Source organism: Aulonocara stuartgranti, assembly GCF_965226115.1.
Source record: "Aulonocara stuartgranti genome assembly, chromosome: 2".
Classification (NCBI taxonomy): Eukaryota; Metazoa; Chordata; class Actinopteri; order Cichliformes; family Cichlidae; genus Aulonocara; species Aulonocara stuartgranti.
In genome coordinates, this window is record NC_138940.1 from 37965869 (window position 1) to 37987797 (window position 21929).

General features: G+C 39.4%; 1 protein-coding gene across 7 annotated transcripts in view; it reads right to left on the reverse strand.

Moving 5' to 3' along the window:
* Positions 1-21929, reverse strand: part of med12 (mediator complex subunit 12) — a 36727-nt gene extending 14798 nt beyond the window's left edge. For all 7 annotated transcript variants that reach the window (XM_082557668.1, XM_082557666.1, XM_082557664.1 and 4 more), the window contains exons 1-24: positions 21745-21929; positions 20956-21060; positions 20646-20837; positions 12498-12657; positions 12172-12347; positions 11460-11570; positions 10838-11110; positions 10579-10725; positions 10010-10109; positions 9790-9926; positions 9292-9423; positions 8286-8412; positions 7857-8086; positions 7700-7759; positions 7423-7596; positions 6325-6469; positions 5297-5415; positions 3915-4058; positions 3654-3817; positions 2845-2976; positions 2446-2673; positions 2212-2356; positions 1866-1986; positions 2-112 (exon numbers count right to left, since the gene is read on the reverse strand). In XM_082557668.1, coding sequence (XP_082413794.1) covers positions 2-112; positions 1866-1986; positions 2212-2356; positions 2446-2673; positions 2845-2976; positions 3654-3817; positions 3915-4058; positions 5297-5415; positions 6325-6469; positions 7423-7596; positions 7700-7759; positions 7857-8086; positions 8286-8412; positions 9292-9423; positions 9790-9926; positions 10010-10109; positions 10579-10725; positions 10838-11110; positions 11460-11570; positions 12172-12347; positions 12498-12657; positions 20646-20837; positions 20956-21060; positions 21745-21846 — 3535 coding nt within the window. In that variant the 5' untranslated portion in view covers positions 21847-21929. The remainder of the gene's footprint in view (position 1; positions 113-1865; positions 1987-2211; positions 2357-2445; positions 2674-2844; positions 2977-3653; positions 3818-3914; positions 4059-5296; positions 5416-6324; positions 6470-7422; positions 7597-7699; positions 7760-7856; positions 8087-8285; positions 8413-9291; positions 9424-9789; positions 9927-10009; positions 10110-10578; positions 10726-10837; positions 11111-11459; positions 11571-12171; positions 12348-12497; positions 12658-20645; positions 20838-20955; positions 21061-21744) is intronic.

The following is a 21929-nucleotide window of genomic DNA, read 5'->3' on the forward strand; positions in this document are numbered from 1 at the left end:
CCTGACTTCACGCCATCTTGGGGGACAGGGTTGCGTTGTGGTGTCTTGAAAAGATGCAGCAGAATTCTGCAGGTCAGTCTGGCTCCTGGTTCAGAGTCTTGCTCACTGCAGGCTGAAGTCACGGATCAAAACATATGCTCTGATTAACACCGAGTTCCTTCACATCGCATCAGGAAGGTTCACTCCTTTTTTCTTTTTGGATGGGCTACACAATCCACTACATCAAAGTCACACATCTAAATTTAAACCCTGTCCTAGATAGGCTCCTCATCAGGCAAGATAAAGATGAATTTTCATAGAGCTGTTGTCGTGAAACAGGGAGTGAGAACAAAGCATTTACTACAAGTGAGAGCTGTTGGCATTTGGCACATGTAGTAGTGTTATAACATGAGCCAAATGCAACCAAACAGCATGGCTGAATGAGGCTTTGTCTCCACTCTGGGAGGGAAAAAAAGATTAACAGCAGGGAGAGAGGCACTTTTCTGGCGAAAGCACAAACTGCACCGAGGCTTTGTGGACCCAGATCAAATCCGTCACGTTTATTCTCCCCTTTGATAGAACTAATGCATTATAAAGCTGGATATTCCTTCCTGTGAGCCAGGCTGAAATGTGCTGCTCACTCATTTATAGAATGCCCAATGCCTGTGCGGTTATATAGAGATGCTTGGAAGGAAAGTGGTATAGAGAACGCAAGTAAGGCTAAAGGAAAAATGTAAGCGAGAGATTTAGTGGACAAATGGGCTTTACTATAAAGAATGTTTTAAAGAAAACACTCCCACAGGGGGCAGTTTTTAAATAATACATAAAAGAAGTATACTTATCCATATCCTTATCTATTATTAGATAAGTATTTCACACACATATCATATTCAAATATGATACTTAGGGATAGCTCAGTAGGTAGTGTGGTCGCCCCACGATCGGGGGTTCGAATCCACTGAACGGCTACCTTGAGGTACCCCACACGCTGCTCCCCGGGCGCCTGATTAGTGGCTGCCTGCTGCTTCACTGAGTGAATGGGTTAAATGCAGAGAGAGTAATTTCTCCACGGTGATCAATAAAGTATACATTATTATTATTATTATTTTGGGTTTAGCAGTGGAGCACACCGATGACAGAGTTTAACCATCTCTAGAACAATGCTAAAATAAGGCAATGAAATGCATCCCATTAGTTAGGTGGACAAAACTCAACGTCTAAATGCACTATTGGGACTGTGAAGTTGTGTAGGTCACAAAACTTCAGAGTCCTCATATGTCACATGGAATAAAGAGCGCACTCCTTGAAACTTCACAAAGCTACATCTAATCAAAAGATGGAGTTGTGTCATTATTGTTCTTTTTTTGTGAAACGATCAGAATTAAACCTCAACTCTTGCATATACACATAACAGTTACTTGTTCCTTTTGTCTTGGTTCAGTGCTTTCCATTTTCTTTTAATCTTCACATTTATTTTACTTGGTTTGCCTAATTTTACTTTTGAAAAGATAAGGAGCTGAATTGTAGATTGTAAAACTTAAAGCGTTTGACGAACAGTGGAAACCACGGAGAAATCGATATCTCAGCTGGACATCTGCGTCTGCCAAAAATGTCCTTTCTGTCTGATACCAGCTGATCAACAATGTGATGTTTACTGATGGAAAATAACAAATTGTTACTTTAACAATTTCACAATTGAGGCATCCCTAACTGAACTTGTGAAAACGAGCTAGCAAAAGCATCAAGCTCCTGTGGATTCTGTTTTAGTACTACAACTGTAAACTTCACCAATGCGATCAAGGCTCCCGGCATCTGACCAATAATATTTGAAGCAATGGCATAAAGTACTTCCTTTACCCGAATTCATGGGATTTAAAAACTCTTACCTGCATTGAGAAGGGAAGGAATGGCAACACAACGAACCAGGTCTTCAAGGAGCAAGCACTGTCTGGCAATGAGAATGGCTACGAAGGTTGCCAGAGAATCGTGGAAGGACAAATCGCTAACCTTAAGGACACAAGACAAGTAAAGAGATCAAATTTAACACGTGTTTTGTGAAAAAACATTCTTCCCTAATTTAGAAAAAACAAACCAACCCCAAAAAAACCAAAATACTATGAAACTTCGGAAGAAACTAGCATTTGCTTTGCTTAATATGAGCCTCGACCACTGTTGAGAGTATATGCATAAGAGAAAATAAGGAAAACAGGTTTACTTTAAAAAGAAACTTACATCTACGTTACACAGCAAGTCATTGAAGCCACAGTTGCCGTTGTTAGAGGAGCAGCAAAGAGCCTTGAGAATGCCGAGCCATTCGGCGCTCAGGGAGCGGCAATATGCTGTCAGCTCCGCACACAAGATCCCAATATCGTTCACCCTGAAAGCACATCACATGCCATGAAACCAAAGTCCAGTAGTGCAGCAATCCGAGCCCTACACCCGTGTAGCCCAGCAGGAGTAACGCACCTTTCTGGGTCTCGGTGATCCACACACACATCCATTAGCACATTACAGACAAAGCTGTAGCGGTTGGGTGGGCTGTCATTCAAGAGTTTGCCAATCACGGAGTGGTTGAAGTTGTTGGCTGAGGGGTTGGCGATGGCCTCCATCATGTACATAGGATCCCAAAGCATGTTGGAGTCTGATGGGTCAATATTGCAGTAGATGGAGTTCTTCACTTTAGAGCAAAACTCACTGTGGTAGAACACAAGGCAAAAACAAATAGTTGAGATTATGTTGCACCGAGCAATAAAAACAAACAAACATATTAGTTCAAAAGTGGGTTCAAATTATTCTATTCTAGCATAATTTATGAGTCTATGCATTTTTTCCTGTGCATTTACACAAGTTTTTTTTTCCCCTTACCTAAATATCTCACCAAACTTGTTCTTGAGGTGACTACAGGAGGTGTAGAGATCATACAGATAGGCCAGAATGCAACGCTCAGCAGAGGAACAGTCTGCTGGGTTCACACCTGACTTCACCACAATGCGCAACCTGTCAATACAACGAAAATGTGATTCGTTCAGTTATGAAAAGAAAAAGTTGGTTATTTCTTGCTGAGGAGGATGTGATGGGACAGCACGGAGAAACAGTGTTACATATATATGTTACTCTGATAAAATGTAATAAAATCCATTTAAAAACCACTAATGAAAACACTACTGTAATAACAATGCACCATATACGCAAGGTTATGAGGGTCCTGTTGGCCTGCATCATTAAAAATCAAGAAATTGCCTGCCACATAAAATCTGAACATGTGTTTCCACAAAAGAATAGAAAGCGATATACTGTGGTAATAACTGCGCTTTAGAGGTGCAATTAAGAGGCGTTTGTTAAGTGTTTTACGGTACACAGCATTCAGGAATCAAATGCACCGTCAGCATCCCCGCGGTATAAAAATCCCAATTAAAGTCAAGTGAATGCCTTTCTGAATGAGTGCAAACCAACAACAATTCTTTAACTCTGCAATGACTAAACGCATCCTCTCTTTACTACTTTAATTACAAGTTTAACTGAAGCCTTAACCCTGCAAACATCCCTTTATGGGTGTGATGAAATCTCTATTTCAGTTTATCTAGCAGAAAGATGACAACACAGTCTTGGTCCACCGACTGCAATTTAAACTGGTATAAAATGAGCTTTTCCAAACATTAAAACTTGTAACATACCCATCAAAAACTTGGGCTGTCTGCTCAGGATTGAGGATGAGGCAGGAGTGGTACCTCCTCAGCACTGCTACAATACACAGACACAGGCTTGTGGTGTAGCTGCCCACCAGGCTGGATGACTTCAGCAGCAGCTCTGCTTCCACCAGACTTAACTCATTCAGAAGCTGCGCAACACAGTCAACAGATGTTTACACATGACGCTGAGTAAACGGTGAAGTTAACTTGATTTGTCTGCATAAAATGTGACTGAAGTGCCAGTACCTGAATAGCGAAGTCTATGAGGCCACTAATGTTAAGGGAGTACTCCATGAGGTCAAAGATGAACTGAATGTGCTGGACGAGAGGCAGGTGGTAGGACATCCCTAAGGCAAAGCTGGTGATCTGTTCCAGCACATTTCTGGACACCTGCACACAAAATACCAGACGTGAAATTAATGCAAGAAATATGAGAACAAATATCTTCTTTAGAGTCAATAAACCAATTTGGAATTTTAAGTGCATGTGGATTAATACTCAAATCATGGTAAATAGGCAAACTTAGTTTAACTACCAGCAAAAGAGGAAAACTAATAAACGCTCAAAGTTTCTCACAAAGAGTCTGATGAATAAAAAGGACGACTGAACTGTCACATCTGAAGCTACAGCTGAAGGGTGATTAGCTTGGCTTATAGTAAAGACCAGAAGATGGGGAAGTAGCCAGTCTGGCTCTTTATAAAAGTTAAAAAAAGAAAGAAAAAGCTTAATGTTCAAGAGATATATGGATGGAATCAATCTTCTTACCCACTTGAATCTTCAAGAAAGCGAATAAGCATATTTCAGAAAATGTCAAACGATTCCTTTAATATAAATACAGACACCGACTCAGCCGTAAAGTGGTGGAAAGTTATCCTTATGTATTAAACTGTAAATCCCCAAACACTATGAGACAACGTCTGGCCTCCTGAGGCTTCTGAAATCTGAATTAGGCCCTTGAAGACTTGAGTCCAACTAATAAAGTAAAAAAGTTCCAAATGAAATTTTCAAAATGTTTTACACAGTTTATAATATGTGGGCTAATACTAAAAACACTTTACTATTCAGGACTGACTGCATTCTCTGCCATTTATAATTTAAATAGATGACATTATGATGCGTTTTTACCAAGTGGCAATCTCAGGAGCTGAAAATAGAGCCAATGCTGTTTCAGCTGCTCCCTTATACACAGGGGGTCGCTCCAGTTTGTGTTTTTAGACCAGATGCCCTTAACGACTCAACCCTGAAGAGACTTGTCTCAGGTCTGTGAGATGGAACCATGCTAAATGCTAACCAAGCTGGTACCCGACTAAATATTCACACTTCTTTCTCCAACAAGTCAAAACTAAAATGGCCAAAATGCTAATGTTAAGGCCTCAAGGTGCAAAGTAAAAACCAGCTGATGGCATGGCCAATGGCTATATTTTATAAACTCAGGTTTTCAGGTTCCAACCTTCTCAGAGCTGTTTTGGTTCTGAGGCATTAAATTGTTTTGTGACATCTTACAGAAGAAATATTTATACGGATACATTTGAAAGGTCATTCCTTCAGGTCCATTTGGCTACTGTTTAAACAATAACAGAATCTAAAACACGACTCCAATGAGAAGATAAAATGATTCCTTGTCTAACCTGGGAGGTGACCTGGTGCTGGTCAAAGTGGGAGAGGTGCTGGAATTTGGAGAAGATATCCTCTGCAGTGGGAAAGGCCTCTGGCTTACTCCTCTTCCTTTTTTGTCCTTCCTCTCCTCCTGTGTATGCAGAGGGTAAAAAACAGAAGAAAAAGAAATTTAAAAAAAAAAAGGAAGCAGCAACTCTTGCTGGTCAGCAGTATTCTTTCCAGTCCGCCAAACAGGCCAGCCATGAAATCTAGTTAAGCTAGTGGAGTCTTATCTTATTCCAGCCTACTTCGAAGCTTCGCTGCAAAATACATTGCTATGGAGGCACTTTAAAGAAAAGGAACGAGGTACTTTTTATTTAAGAGATACATAGCTGTGAAGGGAAGGTCATCACAACCTCAGAAATCTGCCATAAAACATTCTGGTATGTGCAATTATTACTCCCAAAACCTTAAATCAGACTAATAAGGTCACGTGTATTTGAGATAAAGTGTCTGTGAACAGATGAAAGCTATTAGCATAGAAATTGGGTAGAAAGAAGATTGAGTGATGTAAACCCCTGAGGGTTCATAGAGAACAGAAGGGAAAAAAAGAGGGCTTTTTCTTTTAAGAAGGGCAGAAGAAAGGCGTTACAAATGTAAAGTACACAAAGAGGAGAATTATTAGTCGGATAACGGCTGGAACGGCCACAGTGGGAAAGCAAGCAATTACCCTACGTGTGAAAAATGTTTTACAAACAACCAAACATGATAAAGCTTCTGTTTTCCATGTTGCTTTCAGCCAAAACATTATCTTTCATATGATAAACACGGATTATTCTGCAGAAAGATGCGGGGGAAACGTTCAGTCAACAAATTGGGGGAACATGTATAAAACATTCAAACAACCCCCTGACTCCCATTTTCATCCTTAAAGGTGAAAAGTAGGTAAAATAAAACTGTAATGTAATCTTAAAAAAAACATAAAACTGCCAGACAAAATTCATGCCCGGAGAAGCAAACAGAAAATGTTTAGCATCAGTCAAAGGAGGAACGCTGTTACCTGTTTCTGCTGTGCTTTTGCGGTTTAGCACCTTCAGGATGTCTTTGGTAATTTTCTTAATGGTGTGTCTCGCCTCATCTCTCAGTTTGCCCACACCGTAGAGGACCACTAAACGCTGGTTGCATTCATGACTGGCACTTTCCTCCTAAAAAGAAAGAAAGAGATCCTGATGAACTTCAATAAAAATCAAGAACGACAGGAACCAAAAGAAAAAGACGAGCAATAATTTAGCAAACTTTTCAAACCAGCTGATAAGGACAATAAAAACTACCCCAAAAAAAAAAATCTTACACTTAACTGTGTTAAAATCATGCTGTGAATGAGTCCAGAATTAAAGCAGTTATAATTCTGTGTATGAAAAAATCTCATCGAGCACTAAACAGAGCCATTTCACAAATAACATTAAAAATATCATATTCATTTAGCTATATTAATATTAGAAATTATTCACATCAATGCTTTTTGTCCACCAATGACATTATAAAGCATCATTTATATAATTTAAACAACATTTAGGGACCAAGATTTAATAGATTCAAAAGTTCAATGGCCTCAGTGTATGTGCAACTTCATGTATTAAGCAAAGTCATTTTTTTATAGCATTTACACCCATTCACAAAGACCTTGCAAAACAAATCAAGTTAATATACAAGACTTTATTGATACAGAGAGTAAGAGCTAGCTCTTCATGGGAAAAGGAAATCAAATCTAAAATAGCTGAAAAACAATTCCAGACCTCATTAGGAAACTAGGAAACCACCAAAACATATTTTCTTTTGGCCACCTGAGTTGATCTGGGTTGATTTCATAATGTAAATTTGCTTTTCAGTAATTTAGGCTATAGTTAAACTGAGACTGAAAATGAAAACGGGTTTCAGGAAACTAAATAAAAACTAACAGATGTACCGACAAACATCCAGTTCAGATGTTGTCAAAGTATAGAGGAAGAAGATTATTCTCCATCTTTATCATTTACTACATAATATCACTGAGTCATACTGTGCTTTCAGTGTATTAGGAAGATATCTGCGCTTAAGTCCCTGTAGGAGAGAGTATCGGGTATTTCTGTTTTCAAAGTCACACTGTAAGGATTCTTACCTGAGGAATAGGGAAGTGAGTGGCATACTGGATGTGACGGGGTTGCTCATACAGTTGAGGAAAGGCGGGGTCCATACCCTTGTCCTTACAGTTGGGCTTGCTGTCCTGATCTGTAACCGGCTTCTCTGGAGAGGGGCTTCCCTTGGTTTCACAGTGCATTGGAGGTGAGAACATCTGCAGGACAAAGAAGGCTGAAATTACTTCAAGCGAGGAACACCAAAATGTTCAGACAGAAATGGCTCCTAGTGTTTGTGTGTAAATTCTGGCAAAAATATACCTCATCAAAATTAGCACTGGAGTTATGATCGATTTCCATGGACTCCGACAGGCCAGTATCCTGTTGAACAAACAAGAATTCATGTTATCTTTTTACACCACACAGCTACTGTGTCTGTAACTCTACACAACATCGACAACAGATTCCTCCAACATGCCTCCATCTTGACACTGCTGCCTGCATCCTGCTCTTTGCGCTCCGATTCATCAGAGGGCTCATCGCTGGGTGAACGTGGGCGGGGCAGGTGGGAGTCAGAAGCCAAGTCGCCACGGGAAATGAGCGTGCACATGTAGATATTGTGGGAAAAGACGTCGTGACGGATGAGCTCGCAGAAGAGAAGGACTAGGTTGGAGAACTCCACGCGTTCGCTTTCATTCCCAGGCTCCGCTGTGAAGGGGAAAAGAGGATTTGAATAATTTATTAGCAGATTTCCCCTGCCAAATCATTTCGAATAAATATGCAATGAGTAATGAAGTAAAAAGGCAAAGACAAAAGGACGTAAAGTTCGTTCAATATTTAGACTGAGATCATGTGTGACACATCAGAGAATCATCGCTGCAAGAAACAAACAAAAAGAAAGACTCACTCAGGGTGGGAGCCTGAGTGTCGAGGAACTGCAGCAGCACATCCTGAAAGACTGGCAGTGTGGCAGCTGACAGGGAACCAGATGACACAGAGCCCTTCTCATCCACCACCTCCGACTCGCCGCACCTCTGCAAACAAATGTGCAACAGACAGTCTTTGAGTGCTAAATTCAGAAAAATGTTCTTACTTAGCATGTTTCTTTGGATTTACAGTAAATCTACACACACGCTGAAAGTCAACTGTGTATACACATTTAAAGCTTCTCACTAAATCTTATACTCAAAAGATAAAGATTAGGGATGCGACAACTACAAATAAACAACATCAGAGACTGATATGTTCAGACACAACAGATGGTTACCGTGACTTCAAAATATAAACTAAAGAATAAAACCCTATTCACACATTATCTGAGATACATGCTATGTTGTAGGGAATGGAGAGCTTACCTGTGATCTTAATCACAAAATGTCACAAATATGTCTGCAAGTCATGAAGCATGCAGCAAATTCACCACCAAATTTTGTCAAATGGGTCATGTTAATAGTAAGCCCCCTGTAAAATGGCATTTCTGCCTTTTATTTTATTTGAACAGTTTCATTTGTGTCCCCACTGCTTTCTTCTCCTGCATGAGGAAGTTTTAGGGAGTTTGTATCGGCAATTATAAGGGACAGTCTGGAAAGCATTTTCACAGCACAGAGGCCCAGTCATAAAAACAGTGAATGGTGAAATCCATCACAAAAGGAAAATATTAAAATATGATGATGATGATGATGTTATGATGATGGATGACATGCATGGCAACATTCGGTAAGGAACTGTAACAGTAATAACGTGGCAAAAATTATTAGTGTTAGATCTGCGGCTGACAGCCACGGATGTCATTAAATTTGAATATATCCTGTGTAAGAAATGTAATAAATTATAAGGTTTCTGTGACAGAAGTTGCACTAAAGGTGCAGAAGCGGCACAACAGAACTCAGATTGGAGGGCGGTGTGTTTCTTACCTCTGCTTCTATTTCAGCCTGCCTCTTTTCCAGCAGCTTGGCCACAACCATGGCCCTGTGTCTGCCTGAACGCTTACAGCACACAGCCCATTCACAAAGCAAGGTCACCACCGCATCATCATCAGGTGACATCTGGGTAGAAACACGCTTTATGAGACAACATCTCCAAAAATAACATCACTCGGTGTCACACTATTATCTGATGATCGGTAATCACATGGCATCAGCAGTCTGCTTTTTATTACAATTAACAACAACGTGGTCAGTACTCTCCTGTAGCATGCAACTACTAAAGCTAACTCAAACTAAACTAACAACTGTGGGAAAAATCACTTTTAACTTAAATAAAAACCTAGCCTTTAGTGAACCATTCAATCAAAACTGGAAACGACCAAAACTACTTCGAAAACTAGAACTAAACTGAATACCAAACAAAATGTAACTAACTATAACTGCATTTAACTGTTAACTCACTAAAATATACACCAAACTCATTACCTCGTGGCCATCTTTGCTCTGGCCTGAACCAAATATCCTGTTGTACAGTGAATCCAGGGAGTTGTTGAAGTCAGACTTCTCAAAGCTGTGGTTGTCCAAAACCTCCAGAGTGTGGAGAACCCTTCCGATGGTGAATCCTGCCAGAAGATCAACATTATTTTAATTTGTTCTTAAAAGCTGCAATCAAGTATCTAAAGAGTGAAAGAAACAGTGTTCATACCCGCTGTCGTCTCCTGGCACTTATCAAACGACCACCTGAACTCCACTGCCTGACCTCGCTCCTTAATTTGTTCCTCAATCTCCCGCAACTTTGCACGAACCTGTGAAAGACCACTCTGTTAGAGGGCAAGAAACAGAAACCCAAAACCTGTGGGACTGCCAACAAATCTTAAGATTATGAGGTAACTAAATAACCAATTAAAAGTAGTGAAGAAGGTTTATGTAAAGCACAGTTGTGTTTATAAGTAGAGAATCTCCAAACACCTGACATATATTTCAACGCAAACTTCCATTTGCTCAAACTGGCTTTGTTGGTACTTCAGAGACTGTCCTTGTGTTTCTGCACTAGGAGCCTGTTTGTGCACAAATCTGTTTTGCTCTGTGCATTTCTTGTTCTTTATTGATTTACTGTAATACACTGGAATCCATTGCTTTTGTGCACTAGAAAAGCCAATACAATGACTTTAATTGCAAACAAATGAAAGAAAAGCCCATGAGGTTTTTTTTTTGAGCACCATATGAATAATTTCACATACAAAAAAAGGAAAATGTGAGTATGGATGGAGGTACCTGCTGTGTAAAGGCAGTGTTGCCTCCTGGCATTGGCAAGCTGGAAGGAGCGATGGGCAGGAGGTCGAGAGGGGAACCAGTCTTGTTTCTGCTGTCTGTTAAAGAGTAATGCCACACAAGAGCACTGGGACAGCACAACACAATGCTCTAATGTGACAATGACAGGAGAGAGAGGGGCAGGGAGAAGGAATAAAGGAATAAATACCGGGCTTAGAAACCATGTATTAAGTACATGAGAATGAAATTGGACATAGAATACCTGTAACATGCAGCTGAGACCAAACACCAGAGGCCTGTGCTGTGGACAGATATAGAAGTCTGTAAAAGGTGTCTGGGGCTGGTTCCCTCCCGCTGGCTGGGAGGTTGGTGTGGAGGGCAGAGCGTTGCTTTGCTGTGTCAAGATGCCGTGAGCTGGATGCCCTCCTGTGCCGGGGCCCAGGCTCCCGTCACTTAGCAACAAGTTGAGGCGGCGCGTGCAGAAGTAAGCCAGTCTTCGTGACAAGTAAGCAGACTGCACGAATTCCCCCGAGTACTGTGGCACAGAGGAGAGATTCACAGCATTAACCAGAGCACTTGGTGTTCATTCACATCAGTCAGCTACAGAAATTGAAACAAAATGAGGGCTGTGGGCCCCGGTGGGTGCTGTCACCAAAGGTTACTGCCATCACACGAAGAAACAAAACAGGATAAAGTGGTGACAGCTGTAGAAGCACGTCATACCACAGAGCAGGTGGGTGGGTGTATCTGCACAGCTGTATGAATGTTAAGGAGGAGTGCAGGTTTCGCAAATGTGATCCATTAAAGCACGAGTGATGAGGTTAGATTGAAACTAAAGACTGAGGTTCATAATGAGGTGACAGTGAATGAGCAGATGTGTATACCTGTAGTAAAAGGGGCAAAAGTAGTCTGAGAAGCTCATCTTCACCAGGCCGGACTTTCTCAAAACACTCCAGCACCCACGTCAGGAACTCGTGTCTGTCTAACATACCATCCTGAGCACAGAAACACAAGTCCAGCTTAATACTATGCAGATCTTAACACTCCTACACACTGTCTCCTTTGTGTGGCTGAAAAATGTATTAAATTAGAACATTTTCAACATCATCATATATACACAGAACACAGTAGCTGCCTCAGACTTCATATCATCCACTCAGAAGACTACTGAGATTAATATGACTGAATATGCTGCACATACATGCAAGAGCAACATCCTTTGGCAACATCTAACCTCAAAACTTTCCAGATCTAAAACAAATGATAATTTTTAGAAGAGAAACTATTGATACAGCAACAACCCTGAAGTTCAAAGCATCAATCAGCGTCTGTAACACGTCCATTTAAATTTAAATATCAATTACAGACGGCACAATTTAGTGAATTAAATATGATAAATATTTGTTACAAATTGCACGCTTGTGACTCAAAGATAAAATAGTATAATAAACCAGTGCGATTCATCAAAACCTAAATGTTGCCATGGAGCGTCATTAAGTTTGTGCACAGCAGGTAACTCGTGTAACTACCAAAGCTCAACTGCAGCATTTTAACTCCAAGACTTTTTCAGCAGCAGACTTGAGAGTGTGAGCTGACCTGAAACATGAACATGGCCAGCTTCTCGTTGTATTCCCACTGCTTCATGGCCGTCTCCACATCAGGGGGATTAGCTGGCAGGGGTGAGCTGCAGCCTTGGCTGGGAAACTGTCTGTAAAACTCAGCCACCTTCTGAAGCTGCTCCCAGAGATACTTGGTAATGATTTGGGTCCATTCTATACAAACACACATACACACACAAAGAAATTACTTTCACAGCTAATACATATCTAATACATGATGTCACAATATCAAATGAAAGGTAAAATTATATCGTTTAGCCAAATGATCCCTCGAGACTGAAAAGACCCAAGTAACATGCTCACCTATGCACGGGTCAATCACATGCCTCTTCTTGACTTTAGTTTCTGTGATAGCTGCATGATATGCGCAGGTCATCTTAATCATCCATGCTGAACGCATTACAGGGACTGAGTACTTGGCCAAGTATCCAAAAACCTCTTCCTTCTTGCTAAAGATCGGTACCTGTAAAAAGATTTAGCAACAAATTTAATGGAGTGCTGTATTGAACTGCTGACAGGGAAGCAGGAGTACACTGACCGAACAATATTGCTATATCTGACTGATATCTTCATCTCCTTATATGTAAAAATGACAGCATTTTCTGATTGCAGTGGCTGATATTTATTTTGTTGTGTTATCTTAATTGTGTGGTAAACGGCCTGTATTTGTATAGCGCCTTTACTAGTCCTGCCTAGGGACCCAAAGCGCTTTACACACCCAGTCATCCACCCATTCACACACTGGTGGAGGCAGCTACAGTTGTAGCCACAGCTGCCCTGGGGCAGACTGACAGAAGCGAGGCTGCCATATCGCGCCATCGGCCCTTCTGGCCATCACCAGTAGGCAACGGGTGAAGTGTCTTGCCCAAGGACACAACGACCGAGAGTGTCCGAGCCGGGGCTCCAACCGGCAACCTTCCGATTACAAGACGAACTCCCAACTCTTGAGCCACGATCGCCCCGTGTGCTGGCAAACTGCTCAAAACCACTGTGATAAAGAGCTAAAAGAACCTTAATCATAAGTTAAAAAGGAAGAAATAACATAATAAGACTAAAAATATCCACAGTGATGACGGCCATTAATAAAATGTTTAACATGGATAAAATTAAGAGAGACTGTAGAACTGTGTCAAATTGCCACACCTCTAAATACACACAAATTGCATTCTGCACTTTTTATAGACTTCTTGGTAAGCCATTATTATTTAATAATTCCTTTATTTATTATGTCTATCTATATTATTATTAACATTAATGTTTAATTACATATATTTATATTACTTTTATTTTATTAGGGTATCATTCTTTTAATTGTTCCCAGGATGAGACCTCAGTAACTTCACCTCATTCTGTCACGTTTCTTCATCAAAATGTAGCATACATATCAGGAATGTATGTTATTCCTAAACTATATGGCTCCAGTCTTCAGAAATCATTTCATTCATTGCTTGATCTGCTTTGAAAATAAATGGTGAGAAAGAAAACACCTAAAACGCAGCCAAGGAGAAACCTGGAATTGTTATCCTTCGGGAAAAATGATCTGCCAAAGTCCTTAATAAATCCAGCCAGTTTATCACGGCACAGTGAAGTATGTTAAGCAATAAAATAATTTTAAAAACTGCAATGTGCAGGTAAAATGATAAGCAGCTTGCTTGAAAACACACACAAAGCTCACCTTTCATTTATTTCGATGCTTTAAAACTTCAAAATCTATATGCTTCAATTTGTAAGAGCACTCACTTGGAGAATAATTTCACAATATTGAACAAAACAATTCAGACGATCTATGACTAACAGATTTCGTAGTTCTTTAAAAAAAGAAAAATAAGCTGCTGACACTTTCAAATAAAGACATGCATTGTGTTTTGGGTCAATACACCCAAACAAGACTAACAAAAGGCTTGATTTACACAAAAGCATTACGTTTTCTTAACTAGGCTATTTAAAAAGCACTTTTGAATTGTTCCTGTTTCGTAACATCTCAACCAAACAGGGGAGTTCTGTTTAATATAGGAATTATTTTCTCTACACTCATTCAAACTGCTGCCTTTTCTCCTTCAGCTTTTACAGAACCAACACACTTTCTTCTCATGGTCATGTACACGTAAGGATTTTGCCAACAATATTTTTATATTTTGATCTTTTTTAACTCCACCATTTCTTTTGATCACGACCTCATCTGCCACGCTCTGGTGTGGTTTACTCCCAGATGCTTTCTATAACATCATCAAGAGTCCTCTTTGATGACCTCACCTGGGCTTTATATACACACTCCATTTGCTTCTCTTGAATGCTTATAAATCCCTCCCGCTTCCTCCTCTGGGATCTTCTGACCATAACTGTGTGCATCTTCTGCCCATCTATAAAACTGTCTTAAAACGAGAGAAGACAAAGACTAAGGATGTTGACATATGGTCAGAAGAATCTGTGCTTACCTTGCAGGAATGTTTTAAGTGTACAGATTGGGAAGTTTTTATTCAGTCTTGTGGAGATGATCTCGACGCTTTGGTGGATGTTACTAGCTCTTATGCAGTATTTTGTAAAGACATGATTATACCCCGTAAGCGCGTTAAAATTTACGCTAACAATAAGCCGTGGGTCACTAAAAGTGTCAAATCCTGTTTAAGGAAAAAGAGACAGGCCTTTAAAGAGGGGGCTGTTACCGATTTTCAGACAGCCACCAAGGAAATGAAAATCGAGATCTTGAAAGCAAAACAGAGCTACAAAAACCTTCTTGAAAGCAAATTTGCTGCAAAAAATTTGGGGTCTGCCTGGACTTGTATGAAAACCATAGCAGGGTTTCAAAATCCCCAGAGCAGCAGTCAGGTCATTTTAGATGGTTTTAATTCAGACAGAGATTTTGCAAATGCTTTAAACATGTTTTATGCTCGTTTTAGTTCTTCTGATTTTAGCGAGGATATTTTGGAACTGAAACAGAAACTGAGAGATACTCAGCACTTTATCATTGAACTCAGCGATGTTAAAAAGGCCTTTCATACAGTCAATGTGAACAAGAGCCAGGGTCCTGATAATATTAGTGGCCGCCTAATTAAATCTTGTGCTGATGAACTCAGTCCTATATTTCAGGTTATTTTTAACAAATCCTTGCAAACACAACATGTGCCCTCTCTTTGGAAAGAAGCAGTCGTGGTTCCTGTCCCTAAATCTAGTCGTCCAAAAATTCTAAACGACTTCAGGCCTGTTGCTCTCACTTCAGTTGTCATGAAAGTCTTTGAAAAAATCATCAGAAATGTGATTATGAAAGAGACTGAAAGTCAGCTGGATCCAATGCAGTTTGCATACAGGCCCAACAGAGGAGTGGAGGACGCACTTTTGACTTTACTAAATCTAATTCTTAAACATGTAGAGAGTAAAGGGACTTTTGCAAGACTTCTTTTCATTGATTTTTCTTCGGCTTTTAATACAATACAGCCCCATATTTTAATTAAAAGACTTTTAGAACAGTTTGAAATCAGGAAAAACCTGGTGGGCTGGATTTTAGATTTTCTAACTGACAGGTCACAAAGAGTGAGAATAAATGGGGTTCTGTCTGACCCAGTGTTCTCCTCCACAGGTTCTCCTCAAGGGTGCGTCCTATCGCCCTTATTATTCACTCTCTATACAAATATGTGTCAGGGCAGACATGAAAACAGGGTCATTATTAAATATGCAGATGACTCTGTTATTGTCAGCTTACTGAAAGAGGGTGAAACTAACCACGGTCCAGTCATTGATGACTTTGTTCAGTGGTGTGAGGAGTCTTATCTCCAGCTGAACATATCTAAAACAAAAGACATGGTTGTTGATTTTAGGAAACAACAAAATGGGCACGGAGTCACTTTAATTAAAGGTCAGAAAATAGAGCAAGTACAATCATATAAATATCTTGGGACCATAATCAATGAAAAACTGAACTTTGATCAAAATTGCAAATCAGTTTGTAAAAAGGGTCACCAGCACCTTTATTGCCTTAGGAAACTTGTTCATTTCCACATTGACCAAAAAATTTTAACTTTGTTTTATCGTTCTTTTATTGAGTCTGTTTTATCCTTTTGTTTGGTGGCATGGTTTGGTCAGACCTCTGTCACAGAGAAAAACTCTCTAAATCAGATAGTGAGATGGTCCAGTCGTCTGATAGGTGAGCCACAGTCTTGTTTAGCCTCCCTGTACTCTAAGCAGGTACAGAGGATGGCTTTATCAATCCTTAATAATGGTTCCCATCCTCTAAGGGGTGAATTTCAGCTTCTTCCCTCAGGACGGAGGTTTCTATTTCCGAGATGCAGGACAAAGCGTTATAAAAATAGCTTTGTCCCCGTTGCTGTCACTGAATTAAATAAGAACTGTTTTTGATTCGAAATATTAAAGTATGTGTTACAGTGAGTTTTATATATTTACTAGGTATGTGTGTTTTTAAAGGGATGTCAAATGCTGTCATTTTTCTGTAAAGCAAATTTACCTTGCCTTTAGGTATAAATAAAGTTACCTTACCTTACCTTACCTTGGGTTGAGAAGCAACCTAAGAGTATGAGGAGTTGATGACTCCTCATACTGTTGCTCAATAATAAATACTAAGTTCTGTCTCACTAGGAAAAGCTTTCAAACCAAGCCTATCAACTTCAGTCAGCTCAATAAAAAAAACAAAAAAAACAACAACAACAACAAAAAACTGTTATTAGCTAAAATCACTAGGTTTAAAAAAACCTACAAATTCCTATAGCTAGCAAAAAATATAGTTGTTGCTGTGGCTCAGGTGGAGTGCCCAGTTGTAAGTTTGGTAGACTCCTCTGGTCCTCATGCAGAAGTGTCCTTTAACAAGATACTGAACCACTTGTCCCTGATGCATCCATCAGGGTGCAAGTGTGTGTGTAAATGTTAGAAATCTTAAGCAGTATATGTCTGTGTTATTGGGTAAATGAGATTTGCAGTTGAAAGGCAGTATATAAGTACCAGGCCATGTTCTACAATGTGTGCCTTTCTCTTATTTTTGTATATATTTCTCCTGTTTGCCATTTATTCCTGCTCTCTGCTATTTAATACATATATATATATATATATATATATATATATATATATATATATATATATATATATATATATATATATATATATATATATATATATATATATACACACACACATATATATAACACAAAAAATGACAACTTATAAATGATATTCTACAACACTCAGCTCTGTTAATAGCTTATCTAGTAGAGCACACAACATCACATTTCAACTTGAAGAGGCAAAAGAGCCACTAAACTTCAAACTGCTGCTCCTTATGGTTATATAGCTATTAAACATGCCGGAAATCCAAAGTGTGGGACCATTTCAGTAAGTACCATTTCAAAAGACAATCCTAAAACGGTAACATGCAATCTCTGCAGGCATACATTCCCCTGTTATTCATCAACCTTTAAGAAAATGCCCCATAATTTGAAACATGGATCCACTTGGCATGCCTGCTGGCTAAACATTAAAGTCTCTTTTATTTATCTATTTATTTATTTTATTTAGAAAGAGGGGCAATACATATTAATGAACAAGTTAACAAATGTAAATATGACAGATTATAGCCTTGGGCTAATTTGCATCTGCAGACCCTCTGGCAGGTTGGTGTTACACACAAGTTAGTAAAAACATACAGAGACACTATTTACAGGTCAGGTGACAAGGACAAAAACAGTGAGCACATTATATTAGAACAAACAATGACAAGAAGAGTGGACAAGAGAGGACAATATAGATAACAATAATGGAAACACATCAATTATATTGCAAAACCCCCAAAATTACACATGCCCTGACTGTCCTGATATTGCACTGACCCATTACACTAATAGTTGTAATACACTAACTCTTTCTCATGTCCAATATAAAGCATGATTAATTAAACATGATCACATGTTTGTGTGTCCCTGAGCCACCCTTTTAAGTGACTCTTAAAGATGGGGAGACTTGTACTTCCCTCACTGACAGTGGAAGAGTATTCCAGAAGCTCACTCCCTGATATGACAGAGCATCTATGAAAAGGTGCTCCGTCTAAATGCCAATTCACAATTACATCTCTCAGTGGCTCGAGTCAGTCGAGACCCGGCAACACTGCTAGACTTTTGTTTAATAAAATCACTGATTGGTGGAGGCACCAGACCATGTATAACGTTGTATATTAGACAGGCAGATTTAAATCATTTGAAATTAGTAAAATTTAGAAACTTGTATTTATCTCAAATTTGACAATGGTAATATAAAAAAGGTTTATTATGTAATATTTTCAATGCTCTTTTGTAGCACACTTCGATTGGCCCAATAGCAGCAGAGCTCGTATAGGACCATCTTGTAACACAATATTCAATATGAGCCGGTATCATAGAGAGCAGGAATGTAATCGCTGCTGTGTCTGTTAATGATGTGCAGATATGTCTAAAGTTCTATATTAACATTTACAGTTTTCACTACTTTTTTAACATGTTTTTTAAAGGATAATTTTGAGTCTAGTAGCACTCCCAAACACTTAAATTCCTCAACATTAATTAGTTCTTGTGCACCCAAGAAAACTTTTACTGCAGCCACGGTTGTTTTAGGTTTACTAAAAAACATTGATACGGTCTTTTTAACATAAAGGCACAGGCATGAGTCATTCAGCCATTTTTGTAAATCATGTAATGCCAATGAAAGCTGATGGGCTGCATCATCAGCAGTTTTGGCTTGTGTAAAAATTACCATATCATCAGCATACATAATCGTGTCCACATTTTTGCACACATTGGGCAAGGCATTTACATAAAGTGAAAATAACAGGGGGCCTAGAATTGAACCCTGAGGGACACCTTGCGCACAGTAAAGATAGGGTGACTTGCTATTCTTTATTTGCACGCATTGTTTTCTATCTGATAGATAAGACTGTATCCATTTAACGGTGTGATTACTAAAGTTAAATGTTGACAGTCTAGACAAGAGCTTAAGATGATTCAGTGTCAAACGCACGGAAATCAAGAAAAACAGCCGCAACGTAACTGCTCTTGTCTAAGTAAGACTTCACTCTCTCAACAAAAACACAGACAGCCGTTTCAGTTGAGTGAAGAGTGCGAAACCCGAATTGCATAGGGTGCAAACCCGGATTGGAGTCATTAAGATGTTCAATGATTTAGCAACCCACTTTTCTGCTATCTTTGAAAAGATGGGGAGTATGCTAATAGGTCGATAGTTAGCAGGGTCTATTTATCACCCAATTTATAAATTGGTGTAACTTTTGCCACCTTCCAACTCAGAGGAACGACTGCCTGCGTCATTGATAAATTAATAAGATGGGTCACAGGCACCAAAAGACAAGATTTATAATACTTCAAGAAATTGGTATGAAACCCACACTCATCCCTTGCTTTAGAACTTTTTAATTTAGAGATTATATTTTCTACTTCATTTTCTGTAATTTTTCAAATGTTGAACTTTGAATCTTCAGAAGAAACATCCTCTTTGGTGTCAGTATTCCCAATATTTTGTTGAGGGTCACAAGAATTAGAAAACACGTGTGCAATTTCATTAATAGTACTTTGGAAAAAAAATCATTTAATTTAGTAGCTAGGCTGAGAGGCTCTGATACCAGCTCACTGGCAAATTTAAGTTCAAGGTCTTTATCAGCATTATGCTTACTGTTACCAAGGAGTTAATATTTTCCCAAATTAGCTTACAATTTCCTTTAGCAATATTAATTACAGTCATGAAAAAAAATTTGCTTTTGCCATTCTCAAAGTCTGTGCGACTTTATTCCTTGCAGATATAAAATGTAATCAATCAGTATTTAATCCAGATTGTAACAATGTTTTAAGTAACTGATCTCTGAGTCTCATAAGCTGTTTACACTCAGTATTAATCCAAAGCAAGGAATAAACTCGTTTCTTTCAATGGCTCTCGTTCTGAAACTGTGACAAGACCCCTTTAATAGAAGAGTATAATAGATCACAACATTTATTAGTGTCATCATATTATAGTATGCTATTCCAATCGAAATTATTTAGAGCTGCCATTAAATGTTGTTCTTGACTATTTGGAATCAATGTTTTTTTTATATTCATGCTTTTACTGACGTCTCAGTCGCTTTTAGTCAGCTTTCTGGAGAAGAATATGGCACTGTGGTCAGACCTACCATCCCCCCCAGTAGCTTTTCTGGCTACTGAAGCACATTAAAAATCATTAATAACTTTTCAGGTTCTCTGAACTTGAGGCTTTCCTCCTGCATGCTTTGGGAAGACTTAAAGTGTAGTTGTTGTTGTGATTTTGCTTCTCCACAGCCCAGGAATTTAAACTATGCTTTAATGTGTACTTACTTCATATCATAAATTTAAAAACAATTAACTCACTAACTAGGTGGCTTAATGACTTGTGCTCAACTAGGAAACCAATTACAGGAATGCCCAATAATAAATAATAAACAAGGGTTTTAAGTTTTACCTTTTTAGCCAGCTGTGTCAGAGGTTTAGTCCCAGCTAAATCCGTGAACCAGTTATTGATGGAGCTCTGTGACCTCGCTGTGACAAGCCAGAAATTATCCTTCTGGTTGACCTGTGGTTTACGCTTCCCTGTGTCTGGAAACGTGCTGTAGCGCAGCTTCTCTGCAATAATGCTGCTGAAGTTTGAGCTGATCTATAAAGAGAGAGGGGAACATGTAAGATGGCCAAAATCCAGCAGGGAGGGGGGGGGAGAATCTATCCAGTTGTGAATGGTATGCTAGAGCAGGAGCTGTGTTAAAATGAGCCATTACCTTGGAAGGGTTGAAGTTGACATTTTTGGCACTGCCATGTTCATCACCGGATACAGCTGGTTGGTTATTGAATCCTTGCTTCACATTCAATGCAGTCAACTCATCCTGAAACACATTTCAGCGAAGAGAAATGATATTTTTCATGCGACGTTAGTGTTTGAGATCCCAGACCACTGAGAAAGTCAGGATGCGTGGTTGATTGGTTTTGCAGACATGACGTAAACATAAATAACAATAAAAACATTTTTTTAATTATTATTGGGGAAACATAAAGAGTCACTTTTTCCATTTGCATCAACAGATTACATCAGGTTATTGCTGGATATGAACGAACAGGGATACCTCAGCTAGGCCAAACTCCAGTCTAAAAACTCAGCAAATAATTTACAGCTTGCTGGTAATAAAGATTAGCTTTGAAGGTCTGGTTATTCGTAAAAACAAACCATATGGCTATTAAACAGAAACAGTCACGCACAATCCAACACCGAGCGCATATTGTTTAAAACCACACAGTAAGACAATGGCTGCAGTTTATATCAAACTGCAACGCATCCGCCACCCGAAGAGTTAGCTTAGCAAACTCAGCGATCTTACCAAGTAGCTGATTGTCAACTAAGAAGGGCAAGCTAGCTAACAAACTGACAACTAGGTTCTGTTCATTGTTATTGCTAGGCCCAGACCGTTCACAGGACTGCAAGCTAGTGTTAGCTCGCACAGCTCCTCTGCCTACAATTTTCCTCGAGAAAACGTTACTCCCGGCCGTTCAGGGAGCACGTCGTCAAATCTGACCTCTTTTTGCTTTGGATCTTGCGGATAAACGTCCGGAGGGCCGAGTCGGGGCCGCTTTAATGGACGGTGTTCGTAACTTAAGATCCCGAAAGCAGCCATCATCCAGCGGCATCACAGCTAAGGCTTTCCTCCTTCCAGCAGCCTGGGGCGAGCTACAACAGCCAAACTCACTTCCGGCAGGGTTC